The sequence below is a fragment of the Carcharodon carcharias genome, chromosome 9 (genome assembly GCF_017639515.1).
Source record: "Carcharodon carcharias isolate sCarCar2 chromosome 9, sCarCar2.pri, whole genome shotgun sequence".
NCBI classification, from domain to species: Eukaryota; Metazoa; Chordata; class Chondrichthyes; order Lamniformes; family Lamnidae; genus Carcharodon; species Carcharodon carcharias.
In genome coordinates this window covers 142,072,777-142,097,498 of record NC_054475.1, presented here as the reverse complement: position 1 = coordinate 142,097,498, position 24,722 = coordinate 142,072,777, and the positions used below count along the sequence as shown (strand labels likewise).

At 41.7% G+C, this 24,722-nt stretch overlaps 1 protein-coding gene and 1 long non-coding RNA gene across 3 annotated transcripts in view; one reads left to right on the top strand and one right to left on the bottom strand.

Annotated features, from left to right (window-relative positions):
• Nucleotides 1–24,722, bottom strand: part of kdrl (kinase insert domain receptor like) — a 217,397-nt gene that overhangs the window by 26,507 nt on the left and 166,168 nt on the right. For both annotated transcript variants that reach the window (XM_041195167.1, XM_041195168.1), the window contains exons 23-28: nucleotides 23,868–23,990; nucleotides 23,665–23,776; nucleotides 13,570–13,669; nucleotides 12,268–12,373; nucleotides 7,109–7,239; nucleotides 6,841–6,931 (exon numbers count right to left, since the gene is read on the bottom strand). In XM_041195167.1, coding sequence (XP_041051101.1) covers nucleotides 6,841–6,931; nucleotides 7,109–7,239; nucleotides 12,268–12,373; nucleotides 13,570–13,669; nucleotides 23,665–23,776; nucleotides 23,868–23,990 — 663 coding nt within the window. The remainder of the gene's footprint in view (nucleotides 1–6,840; nucleotides 6,932–7,108; nucleotides 7,240–12,267; nucleotides 12,374–13,569; nucleotides 13,670–23,664; nucleotides 23,777–23,867; nucleotides 23,991–24,722) is intronic.
• LOC121281938 lies at nucleotides 1,196–24,080 on the top strand. The gene is made up of 2 exons (XR_005943978.1): nucleotides 1,196–1,346; nucleotides 23,659–24,080. It is a non-coding gene; the product is annotated as an uncharacterized LOC121281938 (long non-coding RNA).

The following is a 24,722-nucleotide window of genomic DNA, read 5'->3' as shown; positions in this document are numbered from 1 at the left end:
GCAGTGTCCTGGAGATTGATCTTCAATTCCTGGAGACTCCAGGTCAAATCTGGAGGATTGACAACCCTAGAGCAAGTTTGCTGTCAAATCCTTTACTAGGCTTCAGCTGCCATTTCTAAAAATAGATTCTGCTATTTTACTTGTGGGAATGTAAAAATAAAAAGCATATTTGTTTGGTTATCCATGGCATTCATTTGTAATTTTATTTGAGGGGAGCTTTATGTAGTCTGTCTATGAACTATTGGTTCACCTTGGACAGCAGTTTGAATTTGTTGAAAAAATAACACACTAGACAATAATAAGAGGGACTTTCATTTAGTCTGACCTCTACTGACTTTTTGTGCAACCACAGGAATGTATATTGGAATGTCTTAATTAATATTGGTGGAGTTATGTTACTCCAATGACTCCTCCCAGATAAGGAACAGAGAAATTGCTTAAAATTTCCATGAATATTAGGACGCCAAGTTATTTTCATTGTAAGCCTTTTTTTGAAAAAGCCTTTTTCATAACTTTATACTGACTTCCATATTTGTAGAGTTGTGCATTTTGCCTACACAATATTTAGGAGGACATAAAAACATATACATTACCTTGTTTAATATGATTGCATGAATGTTTAATGAGGTTGTATAAAATTATGCTGCTAAATATGGAAGTTGCTAAATTGTTATTTTAAATGGATTTTATTTTCACCAACATTAAAACAATAGGCAAAGTAATTTCGTATGTACTCATATATTGCAGTTTAATTTCTAGGATAATTAGTCTATTAACAATGTTGGTGTATTAGGAACATAGGAAAAGGAGTAGGCCATTCAGACCATTGAGCCTGCTCTGCCATTCAATTAGATCATGGCTGATCCTCAAGGCTAATTTCCTGCACTATCTTCATATCATTAGTCTCCAGAAATCTATCAATTTCTGTCTTGAACATGCTCAATGATTAAGCTTCCACAGCCCTCTGAGGTAGACAATTCCAAAGGTTCACGACATTCTGACTGAACAAATTTCTCCACGTCCCAGTCTTATCCAAAGATTATGTCCTCTGGTTTTAGACTCACCAGTTAGGGAAAACATCTTATTTACATCCACCCAGTCACACAGGGTGTGTATTGTGACATATATTGTGTCACATGCTTCACAAATTAGGATGTTAGTTGCTGAAGAGTGGCTAGTGTAGTTTGGGGAGTATGCTACACTTCCTGTGTGACATATTACTAGGTTGATGTTTTTGTGCAAGAGAGATGGTGTAAGCCATTTCTAGTTATGTCTGGATCAACTGATATGCAGAGAGGCACATGGTCAGTGAGGGGAGACTTCAGCCTGAGTGAGACAGACACCGAGTGAGTATATTTGGGAATTTGGTTCAAAGTGGGAATTGAACTGGTAAATCTTTTTCAAGTTCAATTTTAGAGTAAGATCAGATTCTGACTTAGAACTAACAACCTAGAATTAGCAGCCTTTAAATAAGTTAAATAGCCTAATTTAACAGGCAGCTGCCTCAGTGGCAGTTAACTGTCAATCACCTGAAAACCCTTGCCTGAATAAGTGTTGATTACTGTAGCAGGAAGCTAAACTTGAGAGTGACTCATCACAGTTCTATATAGGAAAGGAACTTTTAAAGTGTATTGTCAGTATGAGGTGCATGGTCAGCAGGGGAAACTTTGGCCTGAGTGAGACAGAGACCAAGTGAGTCTATTTGGGAATTTGGTACATAGGGGAGAAAAGAGGTACTTTAGGTAAAGTTCACTGCAAGAAGTAAAGTGTGCTGAGTGGGGAGTTCAGTGAAGGGTGGGGTGTTTCTTTTTCTCTACTCTTTTTCAGCCTCCAATATTTGATTTCCACTTTGGTGCAGCAAGAGGAGCAGGTAAACCAGTAACTGGTATTATTAGTATTGTAAGTACTGCATTGTTTTATCCGTATTGTAAATTTTACTGACAGTGCCGAAACCTATTGGGAGGTGTCAACTCTATTAATTAGAAGTAATTAATTAGCAATTATTAATTAATTAACACATATTGGAGATGGCAGGGCAGGTGATGTGCTGTCATTGCAGGATGTGGGAGTTTCTGAATACCAGTGTGATTTAGGGCAAATAAATCTGCAGTAAGGGTTTGCAGCTGCAGAAACTTTGGCTCGGAGTTAGAGGCTGAGGTGTAGACACTGCAGCATATCAGGGAGGGGGAACGTTACATGGACACTTTATTCCAGGAGGTAGTCACACCGCTTAGAATAGGGTCTTTTGATTTGGTCAGTGGTCAGGGACAGGTGGGTGTGACTGCAAGTAAGGCAGGTAGGGGGACCCAGAGGACAGGAATCTCAGCCTTTGCAATTGTCCAACAGGTTTGAGGCTTTTTTCAGCTTGTTTGGAAGAGATGTGGGTTGCAGGGTGGTTGAGCTGACTGGCCATGGTGCAGGAAACCATTCAAACGGGGGTAATTACAAGGAATGTAGTGGTAGGACGGGACAGTATGGTCAGAGGGATTGACACCTTCTCTGCAGCAAAGAGCCTGAGTCCAGGCAGCTGAGTTGCTTGCCCGGTGCCAGGGTTTGGGATATCTGATCAGGGTTGGAAAGGAACTTGTAGTGGGTGGGGGAGGACTCAATTGTCATGGTCCATGTTGGTGCCAATGACAGGCAGGAGAAAGAAGGAGGTTCTGCATAGGCAGTATGGGGAGCTTGGCACCAATTTAAGAAGCAGAACCTCAAAGGATCTCTGGATTATTACCTGAACCATATGCAAATTGGCATAGGACAAATCAGATTAAGGAGGTGAAAGACTGGAGTTGGAGAAGTCTGGTTGGTGGGGCACTGGCACCAGCACTGGGGAAAGTGGGACCTGTACCGTCGGGATGGTCTACACCTGAAGCATGCTGGGACTGGTATTCTTGTGAGAACTATCTCTAGGGAAGTAGAGAGGGTTTTAAACTAAGTTGTGGGGGCAAGGGATCAAATTTGGGAAGATGTGGTAAATCAAACAGTAGAGACAAGGCAAAAGAGAGAGGTATTATTACGGGAAATGAAAAACAGACCGTGACAGGAAGGGATAGAGAGTACAGATCTAACAGTAAATCAACAGACGAGACCAGATATTGTAAAAAGAACAAAAGGATAAAACTAAAGGCTCTGTATCTGAATGCATGAAGCATTTGAAACAAAACAGATGAACAAAGAGCGAAAATAGCAATAAATAAGTACAATTTGATAGCCATTACAGAGACTTGGCTGCAGGAGGACATGGATTAGGATCTGAATGTTAAAAGGTATGGGACATTTAGGAAGGACAGGAAGTGAGGAAAAGGTGGAGGATTGGCTCTAACTAAATGATGGTATTAGTACCATAGAGAGGGATGACCTAAGTTCAGGAAATCAGGATGTGGAAATGGTTTGGGTAGAGATGAGAAATGGTAAAAGCAAGAAGTCACTTATGGGAGTAGTGTACTGGCCCCCTAATAATAACCACATGTTTGAATGTACCATAAAGGAATAAATAATGGTAGCTTGTCAGAAAGGCATGGTGATAATCATGGGAGATTTTAATCTACACATAGGCTGGAAAAGTCAGATGGGCAAAGGTCGTTTAGATGAGTTCATAGAATGTTTCCTGGATAGTTTCTTACATCAGCATGTTATGGAGCCAACCAGAGAGCAGGCTATACTAGACCTGGTATTGCTCAATGAGATGGGATTAATTAATGATCTAATAGTGAAGGCGCTCCTAGGTAGCAGTAACCATAATATGATTGAAATTTACATTCAGTTTGAGGGAGAGAGGAGTGGGTCTGAGACTATGTTTTTAAATTTAAATAAGGGCAATTATGATGGCATGAAAGCAGGCTACAGTGAATTGGGAAAAATAGGTTAAGGGACAGGTCAATAGAGATGCAGTGGCAAACATTTAAGGAGATATTTCAGAATACACAGAATAGATACATTCCAATGAGTAATAAAACAGTCCAAGGAACTAACTCATCATCCGTGGCTAACTAGAAAGGTTAAAGATAGTATCAAACTTAAAGAAAAAGCATATAATTGTGCAAAGATATGTGCAAGATCAGAAGATTGAACAGAATATAAAGAACAGCAAAGAATGGCTAAGAGATTAATAAGGAGGGAAAAATTAGAGTACCAGAGAAAGCTAGCCAGAAACATAAAAATAGATAGTACGAATTTCTATAAATATTTAAAAAAGAAATGAGTTAACAAAGTGACCGTTGGTCCTATAGAAAGTGAGCTGGGAGAATTGATAATGGAAAACAAGGAGATGGTAGATGAATTGAACTGGTATTTTGCATCAGTTTTCACTATGGAGGATACAAATAACATCCCAGGAGCAGTTATAAATCAGGAAATGGAAAGGATGGAGGAACTCAGGAAAATTACAATCTCCAGAGAAGTGGTACTGAGTAAATTGTTGGAGCTGTGGGCTAACAAGTGCCCCGGTCTTAAAAGAAGTGGCTAGTGAGAGTTGGTGCATTGGTTTTAATTTTCCGAAACTCCCTAGAAGGTCCATTGGTTTGGAAGATAGCAAATGCAACTCCATTATTCAAAAAGGGAGACAGAAAACAGGAAACTATAGGCCAGTTAGCTTAATATCTGTCATGGGGAAAATGTTGGAAGCTATTATCAAAGAAGCTATAACAGGGAATTTGGATAAGTTTAAGGTAATCAGGCAGAGTCAACATGGTTTTGTGAAAGGGAAAACATGTTTTGCCAACTTATTGGAGGAAGTAACATGGGGCAGAATTTTGCCCTTGGATGGTGTGTGGGCCCCACTGGCTCGGTGGCGGGCAGACAGCTGACCCCCGCCACCGAAATGGGGCCCGCCGCCATTTTGAATGGGCGGGCCAATTAAGGCCTGCTCGACAGGAAGCGCTATGTGAAAAAGCGCACTGCTCCCTGAGGCAAAGTCCTGTCTCAGGGAGATTAGTGACAGGTAAGTAAAGTCTAAAGATAGAAAAATATTAAAATTATTAACATGTCCCCCTAATGTGACAATGTCACATTAATGGGACATGTTAATAATAAACACTTAAAATTTATTACATTTTTAAAAAACGGATATGAAACTTCATCCCGCTAGTGGATGAAGTTTCATGAATAATCTGGAGCCCACTGGGGCTCCCACCCTGCCTGCCCGCCAGCCTTAAGCTTGGATGGGCAGGTCTTTGATTATCTTAATTAGCCTGTCAATGGCTTCATTTGGCCATTGACAGGTTGGTCGGAGAACAGCTGATTTCGCTGTCCGCCCGCCTTCCTAAAGATTTAAATGGCCTGGGATGACGTCGGGGATTCCTCCCGAAATCATTTTCTCCTCGGCAAGCGGACCCCGCCCCTAAATCACCGAGGGGAAAATCCTGGTTGTGCTGTGGATGAGGGAAACCAGTGGATGTGCTGTACTTAGATTCCCAGAAGGCATTTAATAAAATGCCACACCAAAGGTTATTGTGGAAAATAAAAGTTCATGGTATGGGGGTAATGTATTGGCATGGATAGAAGATTGGCTGGCTAACGGGAAGCAGAGAGTAGGCATAAATGGGTCTTTTACAAGTTGACAAAATGAATGGTGTGTCACAGAGATCAGTTCAACTGTTTACAATTTATACAAATGACTTGGATGAAGGGATGGATGGAATGGCTGTCAAATTTGCTGATGACAGAAAGATAGACAGGAAAGTAAGTTGACAATAGGACAAAAGGAGGCGAAAAAAGACAAATAGATTAAGTGAGTAGGCAAAGATCTGGAAAATGGAGTATAATGTGGGAAAATGTGAAATTGTCCATTTTGGCAGGAAGAATAAAAGAGAAGCATATTGTCTAAATGGTGTGAGATTGCAGAGCTCTGAAATGCAGAGGGATCTGGGTGTCCTAGTGCATGAATCACAAAAGGCTAGTGTGCAACTACAGCAAGTAATTATGAAGGTTAATAGAATGTTATCATTTATTACGAGGGGAAGTGATTACAAAAGTAGGGAGGTTATGCTTCAGTTATACAGTGTACTAATGAGACCACATCTGGAGTACTGTGTACAGTTTTGGACCCCTTATTTAAGGAAGGATGTAATTGCATTGGAAGTAGTTTGGAGAAGGTTTACTTGACTAATACTTGGGATGGGCGGGTTGTCTTATGAGGAAAGGTTGGATAGGCTAGGCTTGTATCCACTGGCGTTTAGAAGGGTAAGAGGCAGTTTGATTGAAACATATAAGATCCTGAGAGGTCTTGACTGGGTGGATGTAGAGAGGATGTTTCCTCTTGTCGGAGAATCTAGAACGAGGGGATCACTGTTTAAAAATAAGGGGTTGCCCATTTAAACTAGAGATGAGGGGAATTTCTTTCTCTCAGATGGTCATGAGTCTTTGGAACTCTCTTCCTGAAGAGGTGGTGAAAGCAGAGTTATTGAATATTTTGAAGGCAGAGGTGGATAGATTCTTGTTAAGCAAGGAGGTGATAGGTTATCGGGGGTAGGCAGGATGCAGATTTGAGGCCATGGTCTTATCGAGTGGCAGAGCAGGCTCGAGGGGCTGAATGGCCTACTCCTGCTCCTTGTTTGTATGTACCTTTAAAAAGGAACTGGACAAATTCCTGTCAAGAATATGGTTATGGCAAAATAGATCTGCTTAATTGAAACAGAGCTTAAAGAGAAAGTGCAAGGATCTTGGGTGAGGTGAATGGGAGTTGGATAGTCTACGATTGAGGTTCCACATGGACTGTGGCTGGAATATCCTTGGTCATTCAAATGATCGTTTCTCATTTCAAGCTTCATTTTCCTAAATTGAGTGTGCAACTTTATTCATCATTCAATTCTAGATTGACAGGGTCCATATTTAAAAACTTACCTCGTATATCACGGTGGTCTTATTTTCTACAGGAACCTCATCAAATGTTTTTACACTCAGTGGCCTCTTCTTTGCATTATTGCAATTGAGTCTATCAACAAAAAGGGATAAAGGTTTAGTGGAAGCAGTTTGGTAATGTGGAACAGGACATGGCACAATAATACAAATATCAGGGTAATTTTCCAGAATCTTCTACACAGGAAAGGAACTTTGTTTTCTTTTGTACAATTTAATGAGCACTTCTTGATTAGTCTAATAAATAACTAACCCAATGACTCCTGTGCAATTGTAATTAACTTTTGGATTTGTTATGTCTTCTGTGAGGCTGGGGTCTGCAGAGAGGCTTGAATCACCATCTGTTGGCAACATAGTATTCAAAGGAATATAATCCTTTCCATCCTATATTTAAAAAAAGAAAGCAAGTCAGAAAATGGAAAAAAAAACATGCACAGAATTCATCACCAGAGACTGACCAGCTCAAACTTCTTCCTCTCAGCAGTCTACACTGTTGATTTGTTTAAATTGAACTCATATTATTTAACCCCTTTTGCACTTTGATTTACATGTGCTTGGAGGGAAATTATATTAACATAAGTTTTTTTGTGCCAAAGCTTTCCTGGAAGGTGTATTCTGCAGCCTTTCAAAGTGAGCTTCTGCAGCAATTAATGCCAAATTATTAGAATTTACCATTTTAATTGAGGTCTTAGTCATTGTATATAAGATTCGAAGCTCCTGACTTCTGCAGCACATAACTCATCTCCTGACTCCATAAAAGTATATTCACTATCTACAAGGCACAAGTCAGGGATGTGAATAAGTACTCCCCATTTTCCTGGATGTGTGCAGTTCTAACAACACAAGAAGCTGGACATTATCCAGGACAAAGCAAACCACTTGGTTGGCACCTTATCCACCACCATAAACATTCACTCCCTCGAGCAGTGACAGCTGTGTGTACCATCTCCAAGATGCACTGAAGCAACTTGCCAAGCCTCCTTCGACAGCACCTTCTAACCCCATGATGTCTGCCACGTAGAAGGACAAGGGCAACAAGGGCATGGGAACACCACCAGCTGAAAGTTCCCCTCCAAGCCACGCACCATCCTGACTTGAACTATTATCATCATTCCCTTATCATCACTGGGTCAAAAACTTGGAACTCCCTCTCTAACATATTTTGAGTTTAACTTCACCAGATGGACCAGCAGGTCAAGAATGTGGCTCACCATCACCTTGTCAAGGGCAATTAGAGATGGGCAATAAATGCTGACCTGGCCAGTGATGCACACATCCCATGCATGAATGAAAAAAATTCCTGTGAGCACGTGACTGGATTTTTGTCAAAAAGCTAGTGATCTACTCCCAGCTGATGGCAACACGTGAAATGAAGATCTTGCGTTGCCACCTGCTCTTTCTTGGAATTGTTTATCAGAAAGTAAGCTTCTACTTTTACATATTTCTGCTGACAAAGGTTTCAGTCAAGTAAAGGAACTGTCAGTTGCAACATTAAAGCAGTTGGTTTGAAAGATGTTGAGAGGTTGAATGCCGTTGTGTGATCTCAGTAATAAAAGTGCTAAGGCGTACGTATAAAATTCCACTTTCTATTATTTTAATGAAAGCACTTAACCACCGAAAACAAATTGAATAATGCTCCTTTAAAATTAGCAGAGAAAATAATTTCATACCTTTAATGTCAAGCACACAATTTCAATTTGTGAGGGAGAGTTGACATTTACTTGCGAGCAGTTTTCCTTTAATAATATTTAGAATACAACTGTATCTCTCTCTCTCAACCCCTTTAGATGTCAGCCAAGGCTAATTCAAACAGAATTTTAAAAACTCATCCTTGTCTTTCTCAGGGGAAAGGAATCTAAGAAAGTTTCTGGTATTTATAGTCTGGTTATAAAATAATCTACTTTTGGGAGTTGGCTGGGTATAATAAAGCATGACCTTTTTGTTAAAATCTTATTTCTTCATAAATTATTGTTGATGAGATTGAAAACACGTGGGACACATCCCTGCTCACAAAGCAATAGGTTATGAGTAAAATTTCAAACACAGCTTAAACATTGCTGTGCGGTTCATATCATCACAATATGCAGTTATAAACCAAGACTCTTGTAAACAAACGTGCACAGCAGCACTTTTGTTTTAAAGCAAACTGACTGTATAACATGCAATTCTGCAAATGAGCAACATGATTCTTTAAGGCAGGAGAGTATTAAATTTCATATTAGTGGCTTGTGCGGGTTGTAATGTGTGTGGCGAAAGTAATTACATATCTTAGAAGCTGAATGCAAATATTTTTGGAAGTCCAACTTTTATGAAATTCTTTTCCTGTACAGTATCCAAACTATAGCATCATACCCTGATATAGTAGTGATAGCATAACCTGTGAGAAATATTTTTTTCTTAAAAATTCCTATTATACTTGGAAATACAGATGGCTTTTAAAAAAAAATCCACTTACTTTCAGAATTAGTTTTCCCAGGGATTAACCACTCTATCTTGGTTTATATTTCTACTGGAATTCCTACCGTGTGTGACTCCTGCTATATCAACCAGAATTTCCATAGGATTAATTTTTCTGCACACAGTTGTGCACAGCCCATCTGAATTACTGAACATTACATCAACTAGGCCGGTTACATGGTTACATAATGAGAAAAGCGCTATAAGATCAGAATTATAGGTCCATATTAATGGGTTAATTTTTGGTTGTGGCAACAAGCAGTCAACTATGTCAACCGCAAGGGCTTCCATTTGCTGAATGTTCAATTGGTCTGTGACCACCACAAAAGCATCCTACAGGTCTGCACATGATTCCCATGGAATGTCCTCGACTCCTAAATCCTTAGCAGGTCTCAGATACCTGACATTTTCCAGGGTCCATAGGGTTGGCTCCTCAGGGACAAGGGTTACCCTCAGAGGATGTGGCTGATGACACCCATGCGGCGGCCTCAGACTGCAATGGAGTGATGGTATAACGAGGCTCATGCTGCAACCCTGATTTTGGTGGAGTAAATGATAGACATCTTGAAAGTGAGGTTCTGGTGCCTCAACAGGTCTGGTGCAGCACTGCAATACTGTCCACAGGAGGTGTTGTGTATCATCATAGTTTGCTGCATGCTACACAACCTGGCACTGCAATGGGGGAGGACCTGACTGAGCAGGACATGGAGGAGTTGCATGTCTCCTCCAATGAGGAGGACGTCGAAGGTGATGATGTCCTTGAAGGTGGGGATGCCAGCAATGAAGCCATTGCACTGGCCAGACGAAGCAGGCATGCTCAGGAGGCCCTCACAACCGCAAGATTCATGGAGGATGATGAAGAGATGCAGTGAGGACAGTCACAGTCCTGACATCCTCACCTTGCATCTGTGAATGTTTGACTCCTGTGTGGCTGATGGCAGTGCACATACCCTCAGTGCTTAGTCTCATGTATTGGAGATGCAGCGGAGGTCCTAATAGTTGCTCGACTGCAGGAGCATGATGACGACATGTAGTGAGGACACCCCATAGATCTTCACATTGCCTCTGTGAATGCCTGACTCCTGTTTGGCCAAAGCCTGATCTGTCAGGCCAGCTACAAATACTATAGTAATACTGCTTGCGCTCTGATCAGGGTCATATCGTGGAGACGCAGCCATGAAACTTTAAATGCACCTGATCCTTTGTCAGCCTTCAGCATCTGACCCCTTCAGGAGCACAGTATAACTGGTCACAGATGCTGATGAGATGGGGGCCAGCCCCACCTTAAAGGTGCCGAGAGCACATAGAGAGAATGACGGAACTCTGATGCCTGCCCATGACATCCTGGCAGCAATGACAAGCACCATCGAGGTGCAGGCATCAGTAATGTGTCTAGGGAATGTGAAGCCAGATCATCACTTTGGTCTGAAGGTTACACACTGGGAAAAGGTCCTGGACTGAGTCACCTGCCTTTATCTTGTGCAGGAACCACGTTTCACATCTGAGTGACATGAACACTGCTCATTATAACAAGGAGCCATAGGCAGGGAGACATACTTGTGGATTCATTTACAATAGTGAACATTATGTACAAGTGATTAATGCCCATGCCTAGGCTGTGCAACTACATCTCCTTAACTGCCCGGTGGGCACCGCGGGGACTGGGGTGTTTTATCAACCCCTTTAATCACATTTTGGTTTAAAGTTTGTAAGTTTCCTTTAAACTTTTTTCTTGGTTTTACAGCTGACCTGAATTAGGGGCTGTGCCTGATTTATCCCAATTTTGTTAATTTAGTTTGATTGTTTTAACTCAATAAGAGTTACATCTCCTTTAACCTTCCTAACCCTGCCGCTATGTCTTGGTGTTCCCCCGACATCCGCAGCAGAGGTGGAGGCAGCCTGCTGACCGCTATGCCCTGTCTGTGATAACTTTGGAGGGCTGAGACCTAGAGGGATCCGGCCTGCTTTGGGTGCCCTGCTATGGGCTGGCTGTACACTCTTCGGCCACTTGAGCTGGAGCCGCAGGGGTCACAGGAAGAAGGGATTGGATCGGCTGGACATTCCCGGAGTCACCTGGGTGAACAGCCCCGGGATGTCGAGCTGCTGATCTTCTTTTCTATGGGTGTCCAACGGCCCCTGGCTGATATCTTGAGAAGGGGAAGCAGGAATGAAATTGAGAAATTGCAACCCTCTTGTGTTGACACTGTTGGAGGCCAGCTATGGGATCAGTGATGGAGTTCAACTCATGCAGCAGTGCAGGAGTGACATCCTGGACCAACATCTCCATGGCGGCCACCATCCTGGTAATATTGACCTTGTTGCAACAGCATGCCGGTGCTATCACCTCAGACTGAAGGCAGATGGTTTGTCCAATACCCCTTTCAATCTGCTGAGCGAACCAGACTTCCCTTCCTGATGTTCCCATGATTGTCTTTGAAGCTCCACCAACTAATCGAGGACCGAGTCCAGAGGCTCATCATCTGATTCGGACTCAGCAGATTCCTTGCCTCCAGTCTGTCGAGTGCTGTTGACCAAGGATGTTGCTGCCTCCGCCTGCTGTGGAACAGATTGTGAGCTGTGCTCACCAGATTGTGATCCCGAGGCACACTCTACATCTAGGTCCCATGGAGGTGTGTGCTGCTGCACTGGTGGAGGGTGTGGGTGAGTGTCGTGATGGATCTTCAATGGTGTTGCTCTTGGCGCTGGGGTTAGGGTCACAGTCGCCTGAGGGCGATGTGTCAGATGTGCCTAAGAGTGAAAGTGGAGATTATTAGTGCAGTGGACAGTGGACACAACCGCACATAGTGCAAATCTGGGGTGATTCTGCCCAAAGTAAACAAACCTCATTGGCAGGAGGATTAAAAAAATTGTACAACCTCTGCTTTCAGGAATTTTTGACTCTTCACGTGCTTCCCCCGCTCCCCTGATAATATCCACCTGTTTAGATTCCCCTACCTGCTGAACATTGGCCTGCAAAAGATCTCCCAGCTGTTCCACCAACTCACTGAAGGTAGGCCTTTCTCCTGGGTCCCCATGCCAGCAGTCTAACATTGTCTGATAGCTAAAACAGAAACAGAGCAAGGGTATTAGATAACTTGGTTAGCAATGTATTAAACTATTTAAACCAGTGCAAGCTCTAAGAGAGATCTGAGTTTTTGCAGAAATATGGACTTGCTTTCAGGCAGAATCAAGTGAGTTTAGCCCTAAACTTGAATATATCTGCATCTATCCAGTACAAGGCAGTTTAGACTTTGTATAGTGTTTGCTGTTTTGGCACAGATACTGTCTTGTTTGTTCATTAGTTCTCTCTGTGGCAAAGTGGTGTATTGGTCATACTGCTTTAAAAGTCATATCTGTGGATTCCCATCATGTTGTAGCTGGTAAAGGCAGGTGCAGTAATGGCATGTACACTAAGTCAAAGGATGAAAACTGGCTAGAAAATATTTATCTTGCACTTCTAGCTTTTACTTTGAATGCCTGAGTGATAGAGTTTATCTGAAGATACAGACTGTGGTCTGCTGGTCATAAAACCTCTCCAAAGCACAGTTGATACATCAAGGGGTAGAAATCACACAGAATTATTGGAACTGTTAGAAGTTTGAGGGCGTAAATCTTCCAGCCACTACACACAACTGGATGCTGATTGCTGCTGTAGTGGTGTGAGAGAGGGACCCCCACCCCATGGAAGTGGTGGATCACAGAGTGGCACCCTGGTGTTCTGCAAAGTGGAGATGAGACAGTTTGAAAGACGAAGTGACCGAACTAAACTGAAAAAGCTTCCAGGAAGCTCTACGCCTCCTTTGTTAATGCAATCAATCCTTCTATGATTGACTGGCATTTTACCTTTCAGCTTCAGGCCCCAATTCAGGATCACAGTGGCCACCTAGGCTAGCTGTCAGCAGATATTGGTCTCACTGGGAGGACTCCTTGGTGGGGAGGGTTGGGAGAGGAGAGAAGGCCTCTGACATGCCCTCAAACTGTTGGAGCAGGGCTGAGTAGATGAATAGCCCACCCCAAATCCCAACTTTATTTTTTAATCAATGAAGTACAAACTTGGTGAATCTGGGTTTTGCCACAGATTATTCCACCCCACTGGGATCAGATTTTCTTTAAATTTTATCTCCAGATTTGTCACACCATTGGTTCATCACTTGATTCTTCGAAAGCTCACCTATATGAGAGGTTTTCATTATTTACAACTGTAATTGGAACAGTTCCGCTTCAAAAAAAAATGAGACATTAGCAGCAAAATCTTACACTTCTGGGGTAGAATATTCAGGGGGCTTCATCCTTGTTCCTTCTTTTAACCTGTGGCAGAATTCTTCATCGATTTGGACTCCTGGATAGGGAGAGGCACCTAGAGCAGAGGAATTCAAATAGACATTTACTTATTTTACCACCATTTTTCCCCATTCATTGACTCCACAAGTATTGGCTACCCTCAGATGCTTGTCCCAATGGCCATTGATAATATGTGTGTGATATTATGTGTATGTGTGTCTTGATAGTGACCATCAGCAGACCACTTGATGACAATAGACAATGCAATCAAGCTCAATCCTGTTCTTAACCAACTTTTCCTCCTCATCCTCAGAATGGGGGTAAAACTGCAACACCCTCTGCTACTATATCTATGGAAATAAGCTAAGATAGGACAGATTGGGGATTGAATATGGACCATCCCGATCTGTCAGGCTACCTACTAATACCATAACTAGCTGAACCATCAGCAGAGACTAGCAACTCCTGCTATAACACTCCATGACTAGGGGCAGGATTTCCTGGTTGGCATGCGGTGGGGCGGGACCCGCACGCCGAAGCGTAAAATGACGCGGAATGACGTTGGCCGGAACTCCTGACATCACCCCGCATCATTTCAATTTTCAGGTCGGCAGGGGCGCAGCCGAATCAGCTGTGCGCCCGCTAACCTGTCAACAGCCTATTGAGGCCATTTAAAAAGTAATTGCAGTAGTTAAAGGACCTGCCTGTCCAACCTTAATGCTTCAGAAAAAGCATGAAACCTCATCCACAGGCGGGATGAGGTTTCATGTAGGTTTTTAAAAATTTAATAAAAGTTTAACTAAAATTGATGGACATGTCCCAACTCATGTGACAGTGTCACATGAGGGGACATGTCAGGGAAATTTTATTTTTCTATTTTTAACATTTTTGAATTTGGCGCCAATCCCCCTGAGGCAGCATTTAGCCTCAGGGAGATGAGTGCACTCTTTCACGCGCATGTGCAAAAAAAGCACACTCATGGCCTTGGGAATTCCACTCACCCCCCCCCCGCCAAGGCCTGCACAGGGAGTGCATAGCACTTCCTGGTGGATGTCACGCTGGGCTTAATTGGCCTGCCCATGTAAAATGGCGCGCCCCTGAAATGGGGTGCTGATTGGAGGCGCGCCTGCACGCGCCCGCTCCTGAACTTCCCCCCCTAATAGGGGGAAACTTCTGCCCAGTGTTATTTTAAGAGTCACTAAAACAACCTCCAGAAACAGGAACCATAAGGAAAATTTCTATAGAAGTCATATGGAAATGAAGGAGTAGCTGCAAGAATGTCATTCTCATCATCGTAACCCCACCAGGGACACTACTGGAAAGTCAGTATTGCCTGCCAATATCATTAAAGATTAGAAATTTTTATTTCTAAAATTGAAATGTAACGAAGTGTTGGTGCTTCTAGGAATGATGTTTCTTTCCAACCTTTTGTGAAATAACCAAAAACATGTCAAAGCATTTTAAAAGGCTTGCAGAAAACTGCCCTAGGTAAACTATTGCCAAACCTACAGAGCTTTGGATAAATGTCGCCAATTAATGTTCAATATAACTTACCTATGGAAGAATTAAAAAGCTCTTGTGGCCTTTCCTCTCCCGCTAACATATTTGAAGATATGATTGAACTGATAAGTCTCTGCAGCAATTCATTTGTGGAACACAGTGCGCTCTATCAGTGGACTGTTGTGCTAAAAAAAACTCAGACGAGGCAGGATGGTTTTCATCATAACTTGAGTTTTTTGGCTTCCTTTATTATAGATGAAAGTCTATGAACCAATACTTCCATACTATAAAATATGAAAGTACCTGAAAACAAATAGGCTTCTGTATGAAATATTTCTCTTGAATGTGAGCTCTTTGATTATTAGCATATGCATACTTCACATGTTTATAGGAATTCCTGTGTTCATTATTTTGATGGATAATGCATCTGTTAGGAGAGTGAACAACAAAACTGGATACAATGCGTTAAGTATTCAAACGTTAATATTTAAAGACTTCAATGATGAAGAAATTATGCTTCTATGGCCTATTTCAGATTTTGGAATTTTCCCAACAGCTTGTTTCTAAAACTGGCCACAATTGTAATTGTTTCATTCATTCGCCATGTACACAGTAACTACAACAGCAAATGTACTCCCACTTAACTTCCTGCCACTAATTTTCCATCATTTGTATTTCAATACGTTACAGGCAAAGTATCTTACAAAATGAGGAATTCAATCAGAACGGGATACCTAGCCAACTGAGTGGGTTATTAAAATGAGACAGGTTTTCCTTTGTGTAACCTAAATCAACAAGATAAGGAGATCTAACTCTAGACTCTGAATCAGTCACAGACCAGCCCTACCTATATTTGCGTAGCCTTACTAATGTGGGATAGTACATTCAGAACAATGAGAAACTTGGCTGAATTTGATAATATTCTTAGCTAGTCCTTTCTTCATACCAGAGGTAATGTTTTGATTGTCTTTTTAATGTTTCCACATGATACTTTTATTTAATATCCCTTTACATTCTATGGGGTGATCTTCGGAAATCATCTTTTAATTGGAGATGTCTCACTACTCTCACATATTTACTTTCCTCTCTGCCACCACTCATGGTCAAGACTGAAAATCTACCCCTTCCTTTACTACAAGAATGGGAATCTGTGTCTGTCTCTGATCTCCATAAAGTGGACCATTATGGAGTACTATTAACTATGGGAATATTGTGCATCTGTGTTCAATAATACTGTTAATGCAGAATTGGCTTGACATGTGAAAGTTCCATTTTCATAATATAAACCGAAAACCACAGACAATCTGAGAACTGACTGAAGGATTTTCTTTTCAGCGAGTAACTGCAGAGACTAACAAATGATAGATGTTCAGTCAGCATCAGTGTGTCACAAGTGGACGTGCGCACTTTGTTAATGCCATCTATGGATTAACTGTGTCCTTCTTGAAGACAGCTCCACAAGCATTCAGGCAAAATTCCTGCAAAATCAATTATGATGGACTGAACACTGTCTGGATGGCTGAAAAGCATCTCCCCACCAGGTCCTGTTTTCTCAACTTTCAAATAGCCAACACTCCAGGAAGGACAAAAAAAAAAACACTCTGAAGCTCTGCTTGAAGTGCAGCAGCATTGAAATTAATGACTGGGAGGGGATTGCTATCAATCGTTCAAAGAAGTGATAATTTGTCCATCAAGCTCCATCATTCTTTGAGTCATAATGTTTTAATGATAAGGCAGAGTGGTGGCAGAGAAGGAAAGAAAAGCAAGCAAATTCTGTACTCCATATCCCACTACTACTTGGGAAGTGTGCCCCATGTGCCCAAAGATCCGCAGGTTGAGAATCGGCCTGTTTGTTCAGCCACATGAAGACCCATGGGAGAAACTCGCCAACCTGAGCTGACATCATGCTCGAATCAAGGAACAGCCAACAACTGATTAGCTGTTTTCTGAATGAGAGGGTTATGCCAAAAATGCCAACAAAGGACATTCAATCTACTTTTGCATTATAGGTCTGCCTCAGCAGCACTGTAACAGTGCCTTTAGTCTGTGGTGCTATATTAATCCACTCCATTTACTTTGCAAGAGGCTTTCCTCTGCAATGGAATCTAAAAAGCAATTACACGTTTTTTAAAATTGCCATTTGCAACATGGTTTTCCAGTTGCAGCTTCTACAATGCCTGGTGTCAGTGGCCGTGCTTGAAGGTAAAAGGTAAATGGCAGACTTGTATAGCAAAAGGGTGAAAAGTTTGAAATACTTCCCACTCCCACTTTGCTCACTAATGTTTGTGAAACTTCAGCAGCATGCGCCTGCTCTCTAAATTCCATCTCATGAAAATGGAATAAAATTTCCACCATAGGATCTGGGCTTCCTACCTTGGTTAATAATAGAGTTGCTGCTCGGTTATCTGAATGAACAGAGACAACTTTATCGTCAATTAGATATTGTGGCTATCACTTCATAATTCCATGATTTATTCAGAAAGATTATTCTGTTGAACTTGACATAAAAGGTCGCCTGGGTGTAACGCATAGAGGAAAACTGGGTGGGAAGGATATGTGCCCATAATGAAACCTGTCTGATTTTCCATCGCAGGTGTGGAATCCTCCCCTGCAGAATTTCCTTTGTACATTATCCAGGTAATTAATGCCAAGTACAATAAGAGGAAAATCTGCACTATTGTTTCCATACTGGACCAACTTGGTATTTTCACTGTTCTACAAAATTATTCTACAAAGTATTTTCACGTGGTCTGGTGCCCAGGAAAATCGTGACTGAGGTGAACTTTCACCTAGTTATATACAGTGTGCAAAAGCATAGTAAGGGCTGAATTTTCACCCTTGAGTTGGGAGCACAGAGTCAGGAATAGTCCTGGCTTTGTGTATCCAATTTGGGAGAAAGTGCTCCGGATATCCTAATTTTCGTTCCAGTGTTTGGAAGGAGGCCACGAGTCATGTCCGCCGCCCTTCATAAACACTGCAGAGGCAGCCACATAGGCTGCTGAGTGCAGAGGAGGACGGCTGTGTGAAAGGCTAATCTTGGTGCTCAGGAACGTGCAAGAAGAATAAGACTAAAAAATAGCCCTCACCCCTCACACACTCCCCATGCCCCATCCATCCCAACTCATGCCATTACATGCCCCCACCCATCCCCATGGCCCCTCATACCCCCATGCCAACCTATGACCATTTACCCCCCCCATTGCCTTTTAAACCCCATTCCAAACTATGCCCCTCTACCCAACCCCCATGGCCTCTCATTACCCTCCATTACAACCTATGCCCCTCTACTTACCCACAGGGCTCTTTATAGCATCTATGCTAATGTAATGCCAACTCATAACCCACACCCACCACCCTTTTCTCTTACACCCTTCATGCCAATGCAGCCAGTATTTACCATAGGCAGACCTCAGGAGCCACGCTGAGATGAAATAAAGATCTAAGTGTCAATTGATGACTTCACTTTAAAAAAAAACGCTCTCATTAATTAAATTCATTCACTGCATTCAATGTCCCCTTAATCCTTTATGAAAAGCAAAGATTTCATTCAACTACTTAATCCCTTATAAAATCAAGCATTTGTGTTCATTGTCCCATATCAAATCTTCGTAACTTGGAGCTGTCAATCAAACTGAACTGATAGGCACCCCAGTGTGATAATGCAAGGTTGTGAAATCAGGCATGGAGCACAAATCCTTTAATGATAGGCTTATGTCAACAGTGAAATAGCAAATACTGATTATTTAAGAACTGTAGACTTTTACTTTAAGGGGTAGGAAATTTAAATGTGTTGATAGTTCCAATTAGTTTATCCATTATTTTTTTACACACTTCACGTCTACTTTTAATAATCCCAAAGGGTACTTGACCTCTCCCTTACTACTCCAAAAGGGTACCCTATCTCCGAAGAACTCCAGTAAGTTTAGACCTTCTCTTGTAAAGCATAAAGCCAACAAGTTGTATTTCAGAAGCCTAGGTGACAAAAATCGCATCTGACTGAAGGCAGCTGCATTTTTACATGTGCTGTTGCCTCCATGAACCATGGGCATGCAAAATGCAATCCATTCCCATTACCCCACTCTGGCAAAAATGGTGGGTGCTGAATTTGGGGCAGGATTTCTAAAATTGGGGTTTCAGCACCATTCTGGCTAAGCCAGGGGCCCTCTCTTAAACCTGCAAAAATTCAGGCCTAAGTGCTTACTTAGCTTTATTTGCCACTATGTAGCTGTGACAGAAGCAGTACGTAAGGATCTATATGACCAGAAAAAGGCTTTCAGACTGAAGCAACTATTCATTCTTTCTCTTTTCACAAGACATTCCTTAAGTTTTCATTCTTACCTTACTGCACAAGGTGAAACTTTGCCTATTGTTTTTGCTAAGTTCAGCCAATCCATTCTACAGTGACATCTGGTACAGAAGGTGTTTGTAAACTGGATATACATTTAATTAAATTTGAAAAGATGTCCTGACTGGGTGGCCAATTTGCTGCTGTTCAATCCTCATTACCTTTTGTTTATTTCCTGTATTTACAAGCCGTGCCAGTTCCTCACTGCTCATTAAGCAGATACATCATCCCTTTTACCATAATAGTCACACTTCACATGAAACCAATTCAAAATATTGGCCATTCTGTGATGTGAATCATTTCACAACAGGTAGCAGCCCTGAAGAAACCGAAATATTCTACTGAATTGTAGTATCTATAACATCTTTATAGCTATAGAATATTTTTTGTTTTAACTTTGCGCATTTTTAGGAGCATTTCGCTAAAACTGAAGGATTTTATTTTACATGGAAGGTGAAGGGAGCAAACATCATAATTCACTCAAATTCCAACACTCGCTGCTGGGGAAGATTCTTTTACCACGAAGGATGGTAATGATCATGGATGAAAGGAATTTGGAAAAGCTCAATAAATATTCACAGACAGCTGGGGAATCGTATCACATGAACCAGGAAAGTGGACAGATCCAGTTTACGTTACTGTGCCATGCTGAATTGGCTGACACCAGCTGAAGGCACTAAAGGTATTAAATGGACCCCAGTGCCTTGAGCAAGAGTAGAGAAAACAAGTTGGTCAAGACAGAATTGGTCAAGATTCTCTGATTGGTATTCAGTTAATTTTGTTAGAAAGTGGTCATATGTGGATGTTTGGGTGAGGGCAGGATTAAACTTAGACTGCAAGGACCCCACCCTCCCCCACCCCCACACACTTCCCTCAACCTCCCCAACTCCATGGTTCAACAGCCTGCTGGCACTCAGGACCTAGGCTCAGATATGAAGAATGGTCATCATGGTATCATGGTGAGGTCCACAGAAGCAGGAAATGTCCTCGGAACTGTATCCCAACATGCATGTATCAGCTCGTTTGGTGAGAAAATGGGAAAAAAATGTTCAACAAACCAAGAAATACGAATACAGTCAAGTACTGCAGAATTTTGTAACTTCTTTAAAATGAGATTTGAAAAGAAGCTTGCAGCAGAACAACAAATTAAACTGAAATCCCAAGGAGCTGCAACAACTAAAATGCACACTGAACAGATTCAATTCATAACTTTTCAAAGTTGCATTCTAAGTCAGAAAACAAAATTGGATGTATTGGCTTTTGAAAATACAGGAAAAATAGACATGGTGGTTTGATTATCTGTAAGAACCACTTGCTATAATTGTTACCATTCAAGGTCAGCCATCTAACAACAAAGATACGTCCCACAATTGTGGCACGTGACTATCATCAGTTTTATAAATAATGAAATCAAGTCCTAAAATGCCTTAAAATTTCTGAATTTAATCTAGCCCGCAAGCTAACAATTATGTTTCAAATATTGCACTTATTCATCCTTTGAGTGGCGTGGAAGTAGAAATATTTTTTTCTAGTTATCTTTTAACCTTGGGGAAATCAATGGATTCAGGGGAAATGTTGTCTTTCTGGGCTGAAGATTAGTTTTCAGCTATTGCATCCTGTGTCACTAGTATTAACATTAATATTACAAATCACGAATAACTTTGTTATCATAAGATTAACGCTAAACCACTAAATTTTAAAAACCCAACACAAAACTGATATCAAAGTAAGTACATTTGTACTTGTCCTACCATGCATTTTTTCCATTTGCATTCTCTTGTATTCTTTCTGACCCTTTTCATATTAACTTTGGTTTTACTCTTCTTAACCTACTCTAACCATGTTTTTTTTGTGAAATTGTTCTCTGACAAAAGCAAAAAGCAGGTGATGGTGAATTGGCAGGCTGATTCATACCATAGCAATCAAATTAATCTCCAGAATCTTTTATCCACGTCTCTTAAATAGCTCTGTGTTAATTGTCTGCTAATTGAGTATTTAACAGCATTCAGGTGGTGGGTACTATCTGAGGATTCACTTGTGCTCCTGTAAATAGGAACAAATTGAAACCATAGTTGTCTGTTTCAGAGGTGCATGTTTGTAATGCAGATCTCTGTAAATAAAAACTTAGAAAGTGTGTCAGTGTTAGTTTGCCCTTCAATTTTTTGTGCCTGGCTTTCTGTAATAGAACAGAATCACAGAATGTTTACAGTGCAGAACAAAACCATTTGGCCCATTGAGTCTGCACCGGCTCTCTGAAAGAGCATTTTACCTAGTCCTACTCCCTTACTTTATCTTCGTAGCCTTGCACATTCCATTCCTATTGTCCAATTTGAAAATGGGAACAACAAACAGCTGAACAAACAAATTGGCTGATAGGTTTTCACAGCTGATTTTCAGCCAGTGAAAATCCAGATATTGTAGATTGATAAGATCATACAAGCAGGGAGATAAGATTCCTTTTGTTTGCTATGCATAAAGGTAAGGGAAAATGTTTGTTATTTCTAGCAAAATTGTAAAAGCAGTGCAGAGGAAATTAGGAAATCTGCCTACTACATTAATAACCAGAAGACATCATCCACTAGTTCTATTTTTTACTTTACATAATGGTGTAGTTGGTATAGATTTTCTTAACACTTTTTTGAAACTTTTTCAATTAAAATGCGAAGCACAAATCCTCAATTCAGATTAAATGAGTGCATCATTTCTAGGCCTTTGCCATTGACATTCTCTGAAAGTTAAGATTTATGATAAACTCACTTGTTCCATGAAATGGTGAAATCAGATTTGCTAAAACTGTGAATAATGGCATTTAAACCAGACACATTAACCTTTATTATTATTGCCAACACAATTTTATGCCAATATCATTTCCTATTGTAATTAATTAAACATTCTTTGTATCCATGCATTATTAATTCTAATGGTATCAGCTGATCCCCAAACATAAAGGGGAGAATTCTCTGTTCGGCGTGCGGAGGTGGACCCCGCATGCTGATGCATAAAATGATGCACAGTGATGTCCGGCATGCATCCCGATGTCACCGTGCGTCATTCCGATCTTCTATTTGGCGGCTGCGCACTGGAGATGGCTATGTGCCTGCTGAACTGTCAAAGGCCTGTTAAGGCCATTACTAATCCAATTAAAGATGTCAACAGGGCTGCCCGTCCAACCTTAAGGTTGGTGGGCTGGCGAAGAGCCCAAGGAGCCTTTGCATTTTTCATGAAACCTCAGCCATGGGCGGGGTGAGGTTTCATGAATGTTTAATTAAGTAAATAAAAACATTTTTGACATTTCATAAGCATGTCCCAGCTCATGCGACACTGTCACATGAGGGGACTTGTCCAAATATTTTTTTTCTGTCTTTAATGAAAACTTTATTCCCGAACTTAATCTCCCTGAAGCAACTCCGTGCCCCAAGGAGATTTCTGCGCTCTTTCGTGCGCATGCGTGAAAGAGTGCAGGCCCCAACTCTCCCTCCTCCCCCTGCCCACACAGGTAGTACTGAGAACTATCGGGCACGCATCATGCTGAGTGGGCCTTAATTGGCCCGCCCATGTAAAATGGTGGCGTGCAGCCAATCGCGGGTGGCGATTGGCTCCACGTCCGCCCATGCCCGCTCCCGAGTGGCCAGACTGACGGGGAGAAAATTCTCCCCGTAGTGATCTGTATAAAATTAAGTTATGCCCAAAGTATAAAAGTAATTGGATAAGGTGAGGTAGTGGCATAGTGATACTGTCACTGGACTGGTAATCCAGAGGCCCTGTGTAATGCCATGGGGACGGACCTGGGTTTGAATCCCATCGCGGCAGATGGTGGAATTTGAATTCAATAAAAATCTGGAATTAAAAGTCTGTTGATTACCATGAAGCCATTGCCGATTGTTGTAAAAATCCATCTGGTTCACCAATGTCCTTTAGGGGAGGAAATCTGCTGTCCTTACCTGGCCTGCTCTACCTATGACTCCAGACCCACAGCAATGTGGTTGACTCTCAAATGCCCTCTGAACAAGGGCAATTAAGGATGGGCAATAAATGCTGGCCTAGCCAGTGACACCCACTTTCCATGAATGAATAAAAAAAACATTTTCTAAGGACGAACTAGTAGTTTGAAAATTGGCATCTAAACCTAATTTTTGACATGCAGCCTTTGGCAACATTTTAGAACTTAAATGTAAAACTCAAAATTGCTTCCTGATGTTAATTATTCCTTTTTATTTCAGACTTACCTAAGGAAAATATTTCCCACAGTAGCACTCCAAAAGACCAGACATCACTCTGAGTTGTGTAGATTTTATCAAATATGGATTCTGGTGCCATCCATTTGAGTGGGAGTCGGGCCTGCAATGATGCACAAGACTTTATCAGCCACTGGACAGAGATACAGGAGCACTAGTAATTCAGCTTCTGTGATCGAAAGCTGTAAACTTACATCTCCTTTCCGTACATAATCTGGGTCTTTGTAAATGTCACGAGCCAGCCCGAAGTCACAGATCTTCACAACATTGCTCTCAGACAGAAGAATGTTACGGGCTGCCAAGTCTCGGTGGATGCACTGGAATTAAAATGGAATATTCAAGAGCTTAGAAACAAAGCCCATTATGTTCTTTTGATTGCGTTTTTAAAAAATAAACACTGATATTCATTTTTTGGGTTTTGTAATGTTACCTTCACCCTCGCTGAAAATGGAAGTCAAAAGCCCCATTGCCAGGTCTCTGTCAATGCCAACAAATGCTTGGGGCTGAATTTGACGTATCCCTTATGGCTGTGTTTCCTATGGGGAGAGGTGGTGGTGCATGTAAAATGGGTTGGTGCCCATCCCAATGCCTTCCACCCACCCTGGAACTCATCCCCATAATATGGGGGGTGGATGGACACCATATTAAAATGGCCAATTAAGGGCCAATTAGGCTTATCTATTGACCCTAATAATATGCTGCCCATGCTATAATACATTTGGCATGAGCAGTGGGGCTGGAGCATGAACCATTTTAACCTGAAATGGTTAAAGGGCAGGAAGGAAAGGGGGGTTACTCTTTGGGGGCTGCCCTTTGGTAATCATGGAGCAACCCCCACTTAGATTGAACCCCCCCCCCCCCAACTTGGTTCCTACCCACTCCCTCTCCTAAACCCACCCTCCCCCCCCAACCAACTGCCCCTGTACCTAACACTCCCACACCTCCCAGCCCAAGACGCCAGACTTACCTTCTCAGGGGATCCTAGGCTTTGGGCTCCACTCCTCACTTGCAGTCCCAGCAATAGCCACTGATGCCTTCCTAGCACTGCT